Genomic DNA, 18779 nt, shown 5'->3' with positions numbered 1-18779 from the left:
TAGTTGCAACATAAAGCTTGGGACCTGAGTTTCAGAGTAAGATTTCTTTAAAGATCAGTTGCAGAGTTACGAAGAGTTTGTAAAGCTGGAGAACTGGATGTCCCAACTTGTTATAGGAGTATTGTGGTATTAACAGCACTCAAGTTTAGCCAAAGGTCGTGAAATTCTGTCTGCTCTCAGCACAGCTCTAATACCCAGAGTGCTCAAACAAAATCATTGAACTATCATTAATTACTCAGTGACATACATTGCTAGCTTGCTAGTCATTTTTCATGCCGAAAACTATATTGAGTGACGTTCTTGGTCAATCTTTTCAAAACAAGCATTTCTATGACCCAAAATGTTTTTTTTCCAGATTTCTTGTAGATTAATTTTCTCCTTACAGGTATTCATTTCTTCAACTGGAAATGCATTACAACTGACTCCCAGCTTTTAAATGCTACCAGTGATTGAGTAGAGCTGGGGAAGCAAGTTTCAAGAATCGTAGTTTTGAAACTAAAAGTAACCCCCCCACCTTAAAAGCAACACTAGCATTTGTGCTCTTCCACTCAATCTGTACGTTGCTGGGGCTAGCAAAACTGAAAGAGAACTTCTCTACAAAAACAATATGGCATTAATAGGTGTGGTCATTTTATAAGGAAGGTAGACATAAGAAGCAAAAGTTTGCCTTCAAATGGCAAACTGACAATCTTAGAAAACATAGTGACTTTACATTTACTTTTCCCACCTTCCAAACTTAACAGAAAAATTCTGCACTGAAAGGTGTAAAGCATGTGAAAATCTGAAAGATTTGTTTTGATTTCAAAGATGTCAGTAGGATAAGAATTCATTATTAGATAACTTTGATTATGAAGCTTCTATTTGTTTCAAAAACAAATAATTATGATACACTTGGTAAAACACGTTGCCACAAATATATTTTCCACACCATTTCCACATGGGGCATAAAAAATAATATAAAGACTATTTGCATAATGTTGAACTATGATAGTTATCTAATTTACAGTACAAGTTGGGTAAACTTCCAATAAATCTTAAAGGTAAATATCAAGTAAAATAATTTTTCCCAAACAGCTAATTTAAAAGAATCTAATATTTCTTTAACATACAGATTTGTTTAGTCAAAAAGTGTATTAATTTTCAGTATTCCATTGCTAATGGCCCAGTAACTTAGAAGAAATGTATATACTAGAAACTCTGAGATCCCTCATTTTCTGTATAGTTTCTCAGTTCTATATTCCTTTGTTTGAGGTCATGACATATTCTTTTTTCCTTTTAAGTTTTTTCTCTGTATCAGCATTACAAAGATAGAATTTCTATCCATTAAGGAATTAGGCAACAGAAAAAAATTAGTTTGAGATGTGAAAAGGAGACAAACCATGTCATGCTCAGGAGACTTTTGTAATTGCAGAAAACTAAACTGGATGATGTCCCACAAATAATAACTTTGTCTTAATGTCTCAATTCTCTTGGGTGCTGAGTGTCTTCAAATCCCACTGAAATCAGCTCTGAAGTATTTGTCCTAAAATAAAAACCTACCACATGCTCTTACTTAAGAAATCTTATGCCTCTTCCACACTGAATACACTACACCTTAAATTGATGCTAAACAAAAGTGTTTGCACTCAGTCCAACATTGCCATTCCACAAATGACATTAGCTCCAGGCTCATATACACTGTAGAGCTTCAGACAGGTCCCATACCTGGGTAGTGAGCTGTACTGCCGCTGAGCTTGTTGAAAACTCTCTCTTTCTTCTTGCCGCTGCCGCTGCATTTGAACCTCTACTGATACTGAGTGTCTGCCACTCTGTGAGTACGTCTTGGTGTTTGGCTACAGAAAGAAAATGAAAATGTGTTAAACAAAGCAGAAAAATACCCACAAACAGCTATCATTTAAATTGCTATTGCACACAAACAGTTGTATCTGTTTCAACAAGCAGTTCAGGTAGGTCTTTTGTAATAATTAGGTTAAATTCTGACCCATAGCAGTGTCCTGTCCTACAGATTTTGTTTCTGACCTACCATTTCTGAGATGTATCAGAAAAACACTGGTCCAGAATGGGTTGTGCTTTTATAGTAACACTGAAATTTAAATTAAGTTGGTGGAACAGATCTTCAGTCATGTTAATGCTAAGTTTTACATGCCACTGAGGGAGGAGCGAGCACAGCAGCTCTTTCAAACCTCACCAGTACGCTCAAGTGATGCTTTCCCTCAGTGGAGCCATCCAGTTTTGCTGTTGCTCCAGACATGCACCGCTTGCTTTTCTGAGAGGCAGGGAAACATTTTGTGGTTCGATATGAACAAGTAGAAAAATTTAGCAAGTATGTTGTGGGCAATGGGGAATCCTGTATCTCTGAGAAGGATTTTAGATAACAGCTTAATGAGGTGACAATTTGAAAGGCCAGTACTAAGAGAACATGAAAATGGGTGGCCTTTCCGGGAACACAGAGCGTTACAGCTCAAGATCTGGTAAAATGGCTGAATTCAAACTTTGGATTACGAAAAGTTTACTTTTTTAGAGATATCACTTTTCATTTTACTTTACTACTTTCTTCAGATTTTGTGATTTCAAGTTGCAAAATAGGGTGCCACAAAAGTCAAAGAATGTTTTGGGCTTTGTTGTTGTTTTTATAATAAGGTTTCACTTAACAAAGAAACAGAACATCATTATTTTATATCCTAAAATTACCAGTCCTATTCAAATCACGTAGGTCTCATCATGGGGAGGTTAGGGAGCATAACCACTTGGCTAAGACTGGGACTGAAACAGTTTGTCTCAGACTTGCTTTTCTTAAAGCACTTTTTGCCTTTTTATCTTTGCCTTCCTTCAAAATACATCTCTCTTTTGTTTCTCACTGTTACAATTCCTGCAGCAGAAAGATATCATAATGGCTGACAAATATCTGAAAAATAAAAGGCTTTTCAAAAGCTTCATACATTGAAGACAAGTTTTAGAAATGAGAAAGTTGTCATTTGTGACATAAACTTCTCCTTTGTCTTACTATCTAGTCAACTACCCACAGGTAGTCAGAAACACAACAGATTTGAAACAGATGTACAACTTTAAGAAACTTCATTTTCAATAACAATACACTTCAGGCAGAGCATCAGTCTCGCTCAGAATTTAACAGATACAATTTGGTGAACAGCTGCATTTCCCGTTACAAGAAGATTCTTGTGCAAAAGAATCAGAATGTGAAAGTACAGACTATGAGTAATGGAGAACTTATTTAAGAGAAGCCTTAATGCAACATTGATGTCTACTTCACAACAGATTTACTCTGTAAAAACCTCAGTAAAATGATATTTCTAATGAAAATGCTTTAGGAATGGTATGATGAAGCAACAAGTTGAGAAAACCGAATCATGTGTCAGCCTTGTGGGAAATTTTCTGAGAGATGAATAAGCTGTACATATGTATGTCCAAACCAACAACCCCCATGGAGATTTCCTACTATATTAAATAAGGGCAACACATACAGAGCAGCGTTTCAGTTATTGCATATGTCAACATTTCTAACTTTCTTGACTTTATTGACAGTCTTCTGACATTTGGTATTTTATTGAAGGGCTCAGCTTATGGAAGAGAGTGATTACCTGAAAATCACAAGATTTATTTGTGAATTCTCTCCAGTGTGGTTACAAGCAGCTTACAGAGAATCAGAAGGAAACTTAGAAGTTCCCATCTCAACTTGTCCATGAGGAGTATAAACATTTAAACTAAGATTTTTAGATGAAATCTCCTCATTTCAAGGGTTCCACTTTAAAAGTGTTGGAAAGCTTGCATATATTGGGAAAGCTACAGTTATGTCATATCATATGTGAGAAAGTAGTTATCACAGATCAGATATTAAATCAGAATTGCTTCTCTTTATTTGAAAACATACTTTCCCTTTTTTTAGTTCACTGTAAATATAACAGATTAAAGCACTTTTACAGCACAGGGAATGGTTAAATTATCAAACAGGTGAAACTGGAATTGAGATGTTCCTTGATTTAGGTTTATGCAAGACACTAAAAAGCATCATCTAGAAAGCGTAAATGAAAGTACACGCACACACACATGCAGAGAGCAAAAGTTAGCACGGAAGTCTTTACTGAAGAGACAAAGGCTTTGAAAGCCCTAACAGACTATGAATGGACTAAGATCAAAGCTTCAGAGATTTTTTGTTTGTTTGTTTTAATGCACACAGGAACCAATGGTTAACTAGAGGCGGGGGCTATCACTCCGGTCTGCCCACTGCCATGTGTGCCCAGACGGCTGGATCTGAGAAGTCAGGTCTGGATTCTCAGCAGTTCAGCATTTATAATTTGATGGGTCTAAAGGCAAACATCTAAAATAAATTATCTGATTATCTGAAGGTATTAGAACCTGTATGCCCTATTAAATTAAGTAGATTTATAATACTTAACTAATCTGAAACTAATACTTATTTACATCCTGTCTGCATTTTGTTCACATCTACAATAAGCTATTAATATAACTGAAAGTACAGCAATGAGACATAAAAATACTCTGTCTGTATGTAATCATATATTCCAAAACATTACAGATAGACACACACACAGGTACATTCAACCATCTTATTAATGAAAAGGCATTGCTTTCAAATCTTTTCATTAAAAGCCTCAGTGACACCATAGTGAATGCCCTTGATACATGGTTATGATGATATAAAGACAACATATTCCCTTTTGGATCCTTAACTTGTTCAGAAAAGTGCAAATCTCCATACAGTGATTTATCTTTTCAATATGCTTTCAATTAAAGTATCTAAACCAAAATATTTATATCAAAGTAACGTTAGTCTTCAAAAGCTAATGGGTGATTTTGTCTCAATCCCCAAAGTATACTTTTATACATACATCTTTATATAAAATATATACACAAATACACATCTGTATGCATGCATATCCCATTTACTTCAGCATAAAATTGAGGTAATAAAAAAAAGTTGAACTGTTTTCTCATCTTTCAACAGCAACAGGCAAAACATGTATAATGAATACACATAACACAGTAATTTTAACACTAATATCAACGCAAGGCTAAGTACAATTATAGGAACCTGAAATCACCCAACAAACCTGGCAACAGCTCGGTCTTCACAGTACAGATTGATAAGAACTCTGGCCTTGTTTGCAATGAGATGCATGACAAGCACTGACCTTTTAAATCAGGATGCGGTCAAGGCCACAATAACAACCAAGGCTGCATTATACAAAAAAATGTATGTTCCTGTCTTCCATAATACATTTAAGTGGCAATGATAGTTACGGCATTCAGCATTGTTAAACAATATTCAGCACGTAAAAGCGTGCTTTAAGATTCATGAAATTACACAGCTCTCTTCTCAATGAAGCATTAATTTAAAAGCAGGGCTGCAAAGTTAAAAGTTTCTACGGATTTCTCACTTCATGAAAACAGCGTTTTTTCATTTCCCAGAGAGTGTACCCCATGGTTCACATTGCACTGACCACTATCAGCAGTAAAGGGCAGCATGTTTTAGGGTAAAGGTCCCTTCCCTCTCTCCCAGCTACACCAGCAGTGCCCACGCAGTTTCCCTCCTCGCAGAGCAGCATTTCTGCCCACGGAGGTTGGCTCTGCGTGGTGACAGTGTGCGTGCTGCAGAACTGGCACAGGTCAAAGTTGCCACAGAATTAGAGAGAGGAGATCATAGGGGCAATCTGGAGCACTGGACTTTCAAGGATATCCAACCAGTTTAGGTGACAGAAGATCAACGATCTGAGGTGACACACCTGTCTCACAGCCCACTGCCATAGGGAGAAGCTGGCAGAAATGCTTGCTCAAACTCATATAACTTCTTTCTGCTGATAAAGAAATGGTGAATAGGGAGATTACTAAAGGAACAAGTCCCTTAGTATTTTTTTTTACTTATTAAATAAGACAATTATTTAATACTAAAATAGATGTGCTTTTTTTTTTTTTTTTTTCCAGATTATACTCTGTGTTTAATCAAGAACTTGCAAGTTCATCCAGGGAAGCTGGTATATACAAGGCCTCCAAAAAAGTCTGTGGTTCTTATAGTTCGGCACTAATTAGAAATAGATAAGATTAAATGACCTTGCCTGCTTCATGTGTAAATGTACTTGGCAGAGATGACAGACAATCCAGTAACTGCGTATATCAAAATTCAGAATGATAAAAAACATTCAGTGGTTCTAGGAGATGTCCTTGAAGACTATTTTTACTTCCATCTTTTATGTTGCTATGGTGAATAGAACATATAGCAATATTTCTTTTAAAAATTGCCAACAGGTGTGTGTATCAATTCAAACACTATATAATAAGAAAATCCCATCCCTTTGTCTGTCTTTCTCTGGTGTATATGTAGGAAGCTGAATGGCGTGGTATGGAACTAAGATCTCCATTCTGTTGTGTAGCAGAAGCAGAAAGAAAATCTTCAGTACGGTACAAACAAATCACTTAGAGAGCCCTGGTGAGAAATTGCTGACGCTTCACTAAATCCTTCCCAAATTTGGTGCAGAATGGACATTAACTACACCACTGAAGAGAAAGTACCCTTGGAGAGGCTGCCCTGAGTAACTTTGGTTTCCTCTCTGAAAGAGTTTGGGGTAGGAGAAACAGAAATTTAGCTCCTAAGATATTTTTTGTCTACTGCAATGCTCCATTGGATATTGCCTAATACCTTGAATAAAATATCCTGAAGGACACTCTTGAAATGGATTAATAATAGAAATAATTAATATACTACTTTCCTTTCTCATTAATGTGTTGAGTAATTCTGCCTAATTTACAGTCTGATGTAAGCTTTACAGTGTTTGTTTTGAATATAGTCAGTTATTCAATTTTCCAGGTAAAATTAATACATTACAGTGGAAGCTGCAGAGATAAAAATCAGGCTTTTGTGCTTCTAAAATAATCTGAAATTATTTAGAATTCATTATGGCTTTGAACAGGTCAAGGACTTGAATAAAAGGATAAGAAATTAGTACCATAAACAGAAAAAAAATATATATATTTTTTTCCTTTAAATCTCTTTTAGAGACAAGACCTACACACCAACACAGAGCAGAAGAAACAAACATAATTCCTCAGTTTTCTGAGCATGTATCCATCAAGCCGTGCGTAAGTATATTCTTAGGATCTCTGGAATCTTTCCTCTATGAAAACCATGCAGTTATTTACCTTTTATAAATTTGTGCGTGTACTTAAAGTTGTACTCAGACTAGTCATGTAGTATATTTACTTTGACCCAGTCAGCTTTAGAAAAAAAAACCTTTCTATTTGACTCCTAAACATTTAAAGCTGCTCTTTCAATGCCAATTTTCTCCGACCATCCAAATAGATCTAGGATGACCGGAAATGAATGTATTTGTAAATGGAATTTGACACGTTCCATTTTTAGCACTGAATTTTAATTATATATGAAGAAATAAAACACTAAATTTTGTCCCTCCTGCATCTTAGTGGGTTTTTTTTGACCACTGGTGTGTTTCTACAAGCAGGACTGGCAAGCAGCTGTAATGTTTTCAATGGATTTAATATGCTCTTTTTTTTTAATTGGATTGTTCACTCCCAAGACATCTAGGGCTATAATGTTGTGGTTTTATTATTGAAGGTGGGGATCTGTTAATTAAGATGTGCTAGGCAAAAATACAAGATATGGAACAAATTATAATTGAAATCCCCTAAAGCCCAAGACTGGTGTAAGCAAGGATAAACTTCAGCAGACCCAATAATACCCAGAAAAGAACGAAAACCAGAGACTCAACTTTGGTATTGAACAGAAAAATCAGCCCCAAAAGAATCCTGCACTGGAATAAAAATGTCATAGCAACAGTAAGGGCCTTAAATATTAGCAGGCATACTGTGTTTCCATGCAGTTCTGCATGCCCAGATACACATTTCTGCAAACTCTGTCTGGAATTAACACCAACAAGGTTAAAATGGATTAATCATATTTGATGCTTTTTTTTTTTTTCATGTGTAAAATCAGGCATACAGTATTGTCCTTGAAGCCCTCTTATACCTTGCCTTTTGAGAAAAAAATAATAGAGAAACCAAGAAGGTCGTGTAAGAGAAAACAATTTTGAAGCCTGAGAAAGTTACCTTAAAATAAACAAATGCAAAAATCTTTTCCCTAAAGCTTTAACTGAATTGTAGAACTAGTGGATTTCATAGATGGCTTGATGTTGCAACAGTTAGTCAGTTATTAAACCTTAACAATGTGTCATTCAAATGGCCTTGAGCAGAAATGTTATGCTGCTCAATAGACAGTGTCATCTCATTCCAGTGCTATCACTTTTTGTGTCTGTTAAGCTGTCTGATGCTGAACACTCATAGGCAGTCAAGTATTTTGTTTACTGGCAGGACAACCACAGCCGGGCAAAAAGTCCCGCTCTGTTGCATTGCTCATCTGCAATGAAATAACCTTCACCTGATGGACACAGACAGAAAGGGACGGGGTCGGGGCTGGTCCCTCTGCCACAGACATCGTTCAGAGCCAGCGTGATGTAGTGCTCCACAGTTCAGAGATCTGTCACTGGACTCCTGTGTCACAGGCCATTAATTGTCTGGGATGGCTTGGAGTCGGTGATGTTCACAGGATCCTTTTGATAATATATTAGTCAGTTTTTGAGCTATTTGGCTCCTTTAAATATCCTCAGAGCTGCCAGATTTCCATCAGTATCCATTACTTACACTGCAAACTTCGTGTTCATTTACCCTTCCTTAAAGTAACCAATAGTCCCACGTCACATCAGCACTTTGTTCTCTATCCTCAACCCTCCCATCATCTTGCTAATGAGAAATGCAAACCACTTATCACCTCATAGCACACACTTCTCCGTGGATGGGTTTTTCCTCTCTCTCTATCCAAACCAGATCAGAACTGGCTGCTGTCATGTGGCTCAGAGGCTTCTCTGGATGTGAAGCCTTTTGTTCATATAGGCTCTGCAACCCATCTCCCTCAGGTGAAAACACGCTTTTCAACAATCGTCCATGTACAGGTGCACTTTTCACCACTGTGGTTTGTAACCAACAGCTGACAGATGGAGAAGACTGAAATGATGTTGATGAATGTATCTAAGTATTTTCCTGTATATGTATTATAAACCACTTTCACATTTTTTTTTGTGTCACTAGTATTTAATAGTACATCTGGATCTGTTTTGAATGGATGTCTTAACCAAGTCCATCATTTTAGACTAATATGTTAAAGAAATACACACTCCTTAAGAGAGAGGGTTATGGCTCCTTAACACTGAAATGACTGTGAAGCTAAAATGGATGAGATCACTGCTTGATCCTTTCCAAGCATTGTGATCTTGAAATGCTGGAGTACACAATGGAAAAAAAAAATAAATTACAATCCAAAAATACTCTGGGCCATTTTTTATTTTTAAAGTACTTATCTAAAATAAAACATTTGGTCACCTATGTATTTAACAACAGACCAGCTCCTACAAAAGCAACAATAGGCTTCAGAATTAATATTAATACATTAAGCTGAATTAGTCAGCTTGAGCTCATTTGCATGATCTGTAGAAGGGGAGTAAACAGAGAGATCCCATTTGTTTGAATAAGAGAGAAAGGAAAGGTCAGTGTTCTGACCCACAATTTAGGAAATTATTCCATTCCTAAGGTAATCAGCCTGTCATCCAAATAATTCCCTCCTCGCTCATTACAAGAAACTATAATAAAAGCCAAGTTGACTGTCTCAAGTTGCTATGGCATTTAGATATACAACAATTTGGCCCATGACCTTCAGTAGTTAAGTTCCCAAGTCTTTGGGAGTGCAAGTTTTTCTCATACACAGTTTTCCCAAGAATGCTGCTCATATCTCTCATTTGGAGACTAAGCAGCAGTTGATACACATAATGGAAAGTACTTCCTATAACCAGTTCCCTTTCGCTCCAAAACTGCTACACTGTAACTGTGATGAGCTATCACATTATCTTCACCACATCAAATTGAAAACATCTGGTCATTAAAAAAAATGTTTATTTCATTTATTAAATTTCAGAGAAGGTTAGAGGTTTTCTAACATGTGAAAAGAGAAGCCTATATCCTGGTACAGTACATTAAGCAGTGTGAGGTCATTTAGGGATACATTTACCTTTGTTCCTCTCCATGCTGCATGTCAAAAATACCACAGGTTCAAAATGGTGAGTTTAAGATGGATAAAGACACAAAGACCCAATAAAAGTAAAAAAAAAAAATCTTCTATATCCACCACAATAGGCAAACAAAGATGTCATATGCATTATGATGTTACCTAGGTTGTTCTCAGTGACTTCATGCACAAAGATGTGGATCTTTGGCTATTTCAGACTCTGCCTCATGTGCATCGTAATGATAAGTAACAAAAACCCATCAACTCCACCCGCTTTGAGGAAGATGTGAGAGATTTTACTGCTTTCATTATCATACAGCTCCCGCTTTTTTTTCATAACACAAGCAAATTGTTCACTGTCTATACTGTGGAATTTTAAACAAAAATGCGGTGACATATATGTCCATATTTAAAGGATCCTAATTTAGGATATGTAATTGATTAAAAAGCAAGACTTATTCATTTCACTATCTTAAACAAGATAAGCACATGCATGGATTTACGTAATTGTATCACATTGCTAGATCAGATTGAACAGGTTTTAAATGATCAATTAGGATGTATATCTTGAGACAGTACTGTCTCAGCTAATATAAGTGGCAAAGGGGTGTTATTGTGAAGCCTGTTATTATAGATACCTCTGTTTTACATAGTTCTTCCTCTTAATGAAAAGACCTGATCACAGTGATATTGCTTCAGGGAAAATACCATTTACAGAGTTACATTTATCTTTAAATTATTTATCATCAATATGTGTTTTATCCTGATTTCCTAGAAAATTTCAGGACAATTGATATTGCCTTTGAGACAAAAAAATACGAGTAACTCACAGATTCAAGAGTCTAAACACAGAGTGAATAATGCTATACACAGAGTGAATAATGCTATACACAGAGTGAATAATGCTATACACAGACAGGATGGATGGCTGAAGAAGTTTAAAAATGAAATAAATATCAATGCACCAAAAGTAGGGATAACAGAAAGGGCAGAAGTGCGGAGGCAGATGACCCTGCGTCCCTATTGGGACAGCAGGAGTCAGCCAGCCTTTTGAGATCTGACAGGCTCCGTACACTTACCCATGGCTGCTCAAAACTGTAAGTACGTCTCCTGTCTTCCACGTCCTCATCCTGCTTTGCTTGCTGAAACTCTTGTCTCAGGCGCTGTATCCGGTCATGGTTGTTAGGGGTCGATCTGTTGCTAAAAGGAGGATGGAAATTATCAGTATACTTGGGAACTGCCACCCATAATTTCTTAGCATGGGACTGCTACTGTAGTACGGGAGCACTGACTTTAAAATAATTTCCAAGGGCCTAGTACAAAGATCTTTAGTTTTTTTAAAGATTATTAATGCCGCTTGACTTATAAAGAAACTTCAGATGGTGTAAGTATAAGATGAATGAGGCTGTTCCTAAAAATCATTAAAAGTTACTGGCATTTTTCAGTATATGTTGGAAATGAAGAGGGATAGATGTGCTAGTGTCAGACAACATAAAGGGAAATTAAGAGAAAAGTCCTAATGATGTCTGCTGCTGACTAAACATGAAAGATACTTTTTCACAATCAATAAACTGTAGTACTGTCAGATCTTTATTTGCATCAAATTCATTGCAATGTCTGAAGGCCCTACCTATATAAAATTTGATTATTTTCCCCAATCAATATGGGCCTGTCATCCCTTAGTTCTGTTTTTAACAAGTCTTTTAAACTGATCAGTCTGAAAGCATTAAAAGGCCCGGTGGCCAGTAAAAAGCCATCCATTTGGCAGTGCCGTGGGCAGGATGGCGTTTGGGGAGCAGAGCAGCCCTGGCAGATGCCGGTGGGTGGGGAGGGCTCAGCCTCGTGGGTTCCACAACCTCCAGCGCACCCAGAACCTGGAATTCTTCGAAACCGTAAATTTTTCCACAAAGCCTGTCGCAGGTAATCCACTCTCCACAGTGCGGCTTTATGTGAAAGCATAATGAAATATGCACAGGAATGGCTTATTTCACAGAGCAGAGGGAAAGTGGATATTTATTAATCTCGTTGCCGTTTTTCCAGCTGTGCTGCTCACACCTGACCCCTACAACCCCCACTGTATTTCAGACATGTTAATGTGGGAATCACAGGAAGCCTGACAAACAAATATGTTATATCAAGACTAACCAGAAGCATTTTAATCTTTTATTATGGCCTTCTTAAGGCCCGTATTTTATTGTTTATTTCAAAAGAGCTGACGAGGAATGGTCAGCTCTTACTTTGTTTCAAAAAAGAAATCTGCAGGGAGACAGTGGAAAGGAATTCCATAGATTTCTGTACTTGGACACAGGGTACAATAAAACAGAGTGAATTTATATCCAATGTCTGCTCTCATATAAAAAGAGATGATTTTGGAGTCCATTTGTGACTGTTTTCCAAGTCTTTTGGGACTGGTAGGTGCAGTTTTGGAGGCTGTAGGCGTCTGAGATGTTACCTCCCACTCTTTTCAGTGCCGTTAAATGGAGCTTATCAGTGCTTGGTTGGCCAAACAGAATAATTAGAATGGTTCTAGAAAAAGCTAATTTTTGAAAAGGTTTTTTGTCTATTTTTTTTTCTCTTTCTTTTATTTGAAACTAAAGGCAAAGAAAAGGAAGGAATTTAGAGATTTTTTTTTTTTTTTTTTTTTTTTGCAAATGGAAGCCTTAAAAATGCTTTATTTAAAGGGTAGCTCAACTTCTATGTTCAAATTGCAATTTTGAAAAGTACAGTTAAAGAAAGTTTCATTTAGAACAGGTGGAAAGGAAACATTGTGGCATTTTCAAAATTTCCACTTCGTTGTAGCTGTGTTGCTAATTCTATTTTCTTAATTCAACTTAATTTTGTGAAATAGCTTATCTCCATTTGCAGTTCTGTTATGTAAATTTATTCCTTATTGTCAAATTCTGCCCAGCTTTATTGTACTCATTTTATTACACTCATTTTTTCCCATGCATTGCTATACACTGCACATTTTAAATGTAATCATCACAATGCAGTTCAAGACATACAAAACACTTTTAAATGGTCTGTTGATTTTTAAAGCTGGTGTTGTTAATCTAAAAAACAAGTAGTTCAATACTTTTTACAGAGACAGTATTTTCTGTAAGATAAATTGCACTTAAATGTAGCAAACTACTCCCAGTATTAATATTTCAGGTACAAGAACATATGATTGAAAGAGAAATGTCACTGAACTAAGTGCAAAATTACTAGAACAGGACCATTCATGGACACCTTGAAGTACTGAAGATTATCAGTAAATAATCAACCTCCCTTAATCAAAACCATTTAAAACTCTGAGGGATCACAGTGCAAAAGTGGTACTGGAACAGTTATCCCACGGCAAAGGAAAACAGAAGGCGAACCCCCAAAGTACTGAACTAAACGCTGTGCATTATAAGGAACAGACACACTCTACCAGCCCCAGAATGTGCTACTAGAAGGGTTATTACAGGTTGGAGGACTTCTGCACATTGCGTGATGGTTATCCCTTGAAACAATTATAGCAACAGAAGAACAGCAAGCAAATGCACAGTGTCCATGGCATGATGCTAAACTGTATGTCACAACCCAAACAGCAAATGCATTAATTCAACGCTCCTTTACACTGCAGAGATGGAACAACAAAGGACAAGGAGGATCTTGGGATTTCTGATTAACTTTTCTCCAGACCTAAGAACTTATTCTAATGAAAAAAAAAAAAAAAAGAAAAAAAAACCAACAAGCTGATTTCAGAAAAATTATTCAAAGTTAATAAAAGGTTTTGTAATGGCAGAGAAGATAAATCTTCTAACAATATTTCTATTTTATCTGAAAAGCAAGGGACAGGACCCAAATTTAGAAAATTGTAAAAGAAGTGAATTATAAAAAAAGGACTATTTCACAAAAACAGAAAGAACTAAATTAAAAGACAAAATGATTTCTGTATCTACTCAAATTCCTTTGTGCTCAAAAATTCTGTGAGACACAAAGTGAGGTCAAGTCAGTGATTTTATAATAATAATAGAAAAATTAAACATTTTTATTTAGAAGAGAAAAAGAGAAAAGGCAGGCAGCTAGAGAGTAGCTAAGATACTTTTGAGAAAAGATTATTTGAGGGCTTAGACTATATCTCAGATTGGTTTCCTTTCATTTCCATTTTCCTCTCAACCTTGTTCTGACTCTGTAGGCTAAATTATTCAGCTGCCCCAGCCCTCCCACCAGAGAAGGTTTGCACATTTTCATCCTGGCCTGCCATGCTCTCTCCTGTTTCTTTTCATGTCTCTTTTCATCCAGTTAATTTTCTCATTGGTGCTGCTTTGCTATGTTTTTTATGTCTCCTGCTGCACTCAGGGAACACTTGGTACGCCCGCTTGTTACATAATTCAACCCTCAGCCAACAATTACTACTTCCAGAAGATGAGATATGCAAAAAATCATAATCGCAACAAAACACTGTCACAAATAAAATTCTGCAGTCAAAAGTGTAAACCTAACTTTATTCCTTTTCATGTCCTCAGATGTTCTGTATTATCTACAATTCTTTATGTAAGGCACATCAGTATCCCTTGGGACAGATCTAAACAAATTATATTTAGTGTGAAGAGTCCTTATCCAGTCTAAAGCAAAATGGATTTTGACTTATTGGATGAATTCATCCAAGACAGGCAGGGTCATATCAACAGCTTTCTAGGATGCAGGACTGCAGATGTTCCTGCTGATTAAATTCCCTTTTGACTTTTGCAGATGTATAGTACAAATCCTCAAAAGTTTAATTAAATGCACCATGCTTTGTTTGAGTTCTTCATTCAAATGAGCTTAAAATCTGAAGGCAAATTCACCTCAAAGTTTTCTAGACTACCAGCAGGAAGGAAGGAGTTTAACTTGAAATCTATCCAAAATTTATTCAAGATTTGACGTATGCTAGTCTTAAACTTTTTAGCAAAACTGGAATCACAGGTATCTACAGTAACCATATCTTGCCCAGACAGCCTTTCCCTGTGCTACTTAACAACAGTATGTCTTACAAAAGACAATTAGCACCTGTGCTGTCATTATTAAATGTTAAAAGAAATTAAAAAAAAAATCAAGGAAAGGCTTTTAGGGTCAAAGTTAACTTGGGTTGAAAAGTGGTTGAGCTTCCTTGTATCACAACTCTACTTGGCACCCCATTGCCTTCCATCTGCAGATGGCACATTTCACAATCAGCTATTTTGTGAGCACTGCTTTGAAACACACAACCGTGAGCACAGGCTGAAAATGCAACTGTAAGCAAGGCTTAGATAGGCCAGAGCTGTCACATATTTCCAGAAACAAGCAGCCACAGCAATGACCATCAGAGTCTCAGATCATTAAGCAATGTCTCAGTGTGATGTCATGCACTGATGTACAGAGTTGTAATCCTTTCAAAATAGACAGATTTTCAGAGTGATAAAGTAGATACAAACACGCTACTGAACGGGGATGATTAAAGCTTTGGGAAAAAATTTATTGGCCTGAAAAAGCATGGAAAAGGGTCTCAACAACATCACCAGGCAGTTGCAACATGACTAGAATAACCAAAAGGTCGGTAAACAAACAGCGTTCTTTACACCTTGAAATCTTTTAACACAGATTGGAGCTGCCAGGGACTTGCTGGCCTGACCGGCTTCTTAGATCTCTGGATAGTAGTTATAAAACACAGATGGGTTCTTATTTACTTCAACCTGGCGAAGAACTATCACCTATTTGTATAAACTAAATTCCTTTCCATTTTGACAGATTACTTGTTTCATATTAAAAATCAAGTGCTGATTTTGAATCTACCTGTGTCTACAGGTAGAGCGGAGCAGAAAAGGAGTTTACTTCCAACCCGTTGTGGATTAACCATGTCCTTGCTCTGGTGGCCATGCCTTAGTTGGCAGCATGTACCCTTGCCAAAGTTCAGAACGAGCTGAGTGTCTACAAAATTGGCTCCTTCCCTCATGGCTTGAGGAAGATGAAAACAGCCCAACAGAAGGCAGGGTGGTGATAATCTAATATAAAAGCTTCTGCTACGTTTTCTGAAACTCGAGCACCCTCTCACCACAGTGCTTACTCCAAGCAGATGGATCTGTCTGTTGCAGATGGCCCTTGAGGGTGGATAAGCGGAAACTGTCAAGTTGTTGAAAAAAAGCCATAGACGTAAAATAAAACGAAAGTCCCAGACTTAAAGTCAGCAGCATACTCCAATGCATGGTCTGCATTGTTAATCCTCAGTGACATGGCTGACTGTGACCACACGCTGGGGGTTGATGATGCTGGGCAGTGGCAGAGTTTGTACCATCTCCTGCCTGCCACCAGCTTGCCAGAGCAGGTTGGTCTTTTCCTATTATATTGGTTTATGTTTTATTGTTTTAAAAATTAGTGTAGTTCATTTGGTTGGTCTGCTCCTTCCAGTGTGCCCTACGAACAGTCCTCCTCTGGGATACCAGGGAATAGAATTTCCACTAACACACAGATATTAACACACGTGGGCCCAGTACACGGGAGCAACCACAGCTGGTGTCATATAAAAGAGCTGTTGTTTGATTATAGAATTACTATAGCCGGTTGAGAAAAAAAATCAGCTGAGCAAGAGAGCAAATCTGTTAGACTACAAACGTGCTTGTAGCACAGTGCAGTTGTCATCTGCAAGGAGGCATAGAAAGGTTTATCCTACACTACTTCTGTTTTTCTTAAGTGTCAAAGAATTTATTTGGAATAAGGCATTGAAAGGTGGGGGAAAGGTGTAAAAAACCCAAAAATGTATCAATTACAAAACTGCAAATAAAAATGGCTTCTCTGCACAAGCTTCATTAAGTTTTATCAGCTAGTATCTTGGGGTTTTACACTCAAACCACAGGTCATAAATTCACAGTAAATCCCCCATATGTTCAGCAAACACCTGAATTCAATTTCTCTTCTAGTTGTAAGAAATGGAATGTGCTGCTCAAATTAATTATGCATGCAAAGTTAGTTTCTAACAAGGGCAGCTTCTTGCATGCTGAAGAGTATAAATCCTATCTGAATTTTTTTCCCCCAGATCTCTCTCAGTCTTGGCTTATTTCTACTGTTCACAAGGTTATAAAAATCCTTCTCTCTTGCCTTTTCATTTTATATCCTTTAAAGTCTGCAGTTTATAAAGGCAGCCAAATTCAGCGATTGGCTTAATGTGACAGGCAAGATCTAACATGTTACCTGTACACATACCTACACGCTTCAGCATATTAATTCCATCAAAACAAAGATTTAAAACCTAGGATTTATGTCAATATGTATGCATGTGACATAATCTCACCAAGAAGTTTTATGTCATTCCTGGTTTACCTTCACAGTGGTAGTCATCAACTGCAATAGCACAAAGAAGTTACACAAGTCCCTAAATACACTTGCTTTCTTCAGTGAATGAAATTAATTTCCAGATTTTGACACTGTGATTTGTTGATAATTTCACATCAGTTTCCATAGAGCAAACCATTAAAAAATACTAATAAAAAAATTCATCTCTATTCTCCGGGTTAAAAAGGTAATCTCATCTGCTGTTAATTCAGCACTCACTTCTGACGCGATGGCCATAAACAATGCAGAGAGCTGGAGCTAATACGGAGGTCACTTCATCGCAACAGTCTCTTCAAACTCTCCAGACTAGATTTCACCCTGAATCCCTCTGTGGCCCGTCTGCAGCAGGGCCATCATTTTACCACCAGTGAAATCTGAAGAATGCACCCAAGACCCTTTTTATTGCCACCATCACTCTTCCTTATTAGCCTGTCAGAGCCTGAACACAGGAGACAAAAATCCAGTCTTACTTTTCAGGGGAATTCTTCTACGAAAAAGAAAAGCAGAGATTTTTAGGAGCTTGCTGCAAACATCTGAAAACAGACACTCAGCTACTGGGTTATCACATAATCTAAGCCTTACTTCAGAGCTGTTAGATTGTGCAGATAGAAGCCAAGCCAATTTTCAGCCACTGGGAAAAACAAAAAAAAAGAACACCACATGTAACCTGAAAGAAAACATGTGGCATCAAATTGTGAATTTCTTATGAAGGTGTTAAGGAAATGGAAAAAATACACATACAAAGTTTTAATAAATAATGGAAGAAGATAATAAAACAAAAATACTGGAGATCAAGCAAAGGAGAAATTTGCATTTTTGACTCTGAATGAAATACAAAATTACTCCAAAGGCAGGTGGGGCGAAGCAGGCTCTGACCTTCTAAGTATCTTCCCATCCTAACTGGAACAGACAATGATGGCTCCAGTGCTGTTAGGTCTGATGAACATCCACAATCAGGCCTCACAGGCTATTTTGTATCAACAGAGGGAGGATTGCTTGGCACCGTAATACAAAGGCATTTAACAAAGACCACAAAGAAGAAATCCTCTCCTGGACCTGGCTGGCCATTCCTGTGCCAGCAGAAGGGATCATCGGAGAGATCCCTGGTGAGCTTCAGGCCACGCCAGCCTGAGCTAATCCAGCTGCTTTGTGGGAAGCTATTTAGGGAGAACTGCCTCTGATCTCCTCTTTCGGTGAGCTGTGGGGGCAGAAATCTTCAGCAGAGGGGCAGCAATGAGCAGCGAGGGAGCAGTCGCCTCTTAAAGCGCGGCAGCTATTTGCGAAAAGGAACATCTGTCCCCAGCCTACACCACCTGTGCAGTGTGAATGTTGTTAGGTGGGTACGACCCGGCTCGCTCTCGCA

At 37.5% G+C, this 18779-nt stretch overlaps 1 protein-coding gene across 25 annotated transcripts in view; it reads right to left on the bottom strand.

The window, feature by feature from the left end:
• PARD3 (par-3 family cell polarity regulator) overlaps positions 1-18779 on the bottom strand; it is a 454313-nt gene that overhangs the window by 3769 nt on the left and 431765 nt on the right. For all 25 annotated transcript variants that reach the window (XM_005504176.4, XM_065055083.1, XM_065055084.1 and 22 more), the window contains 2 exons: positions 11182-11302; positions 1705-1832 (listed from right to left, as the gene is read on the bottom strand). In XM_005504176.4, coding sequence (XP_005504233.2) covers positions 1705-1832; positions 11182-11302 — 249 coding nt within the window. The remainder of the gene's footprint in view (positions 1-1704; positions 1833-11181; positions 11303-18779) is intronic.

Source organism: Columba livia, chromosome 2 (assembly GCF_036013475.1).
Source record: "Columba livia isolate bColLiv1 breed racing homer chromosome 2, bColLiv1.pat.W.v2, whole genome shotgun sequence".
Lineage (NCBI taxonomy): Eukaryota > Metazoa > Chordata > Aves > Columbiformes > Columbidae > Columba > Columba livia.
This window is presented reverse-complemented; position numbering and strand designations above follow the sequence as displayed.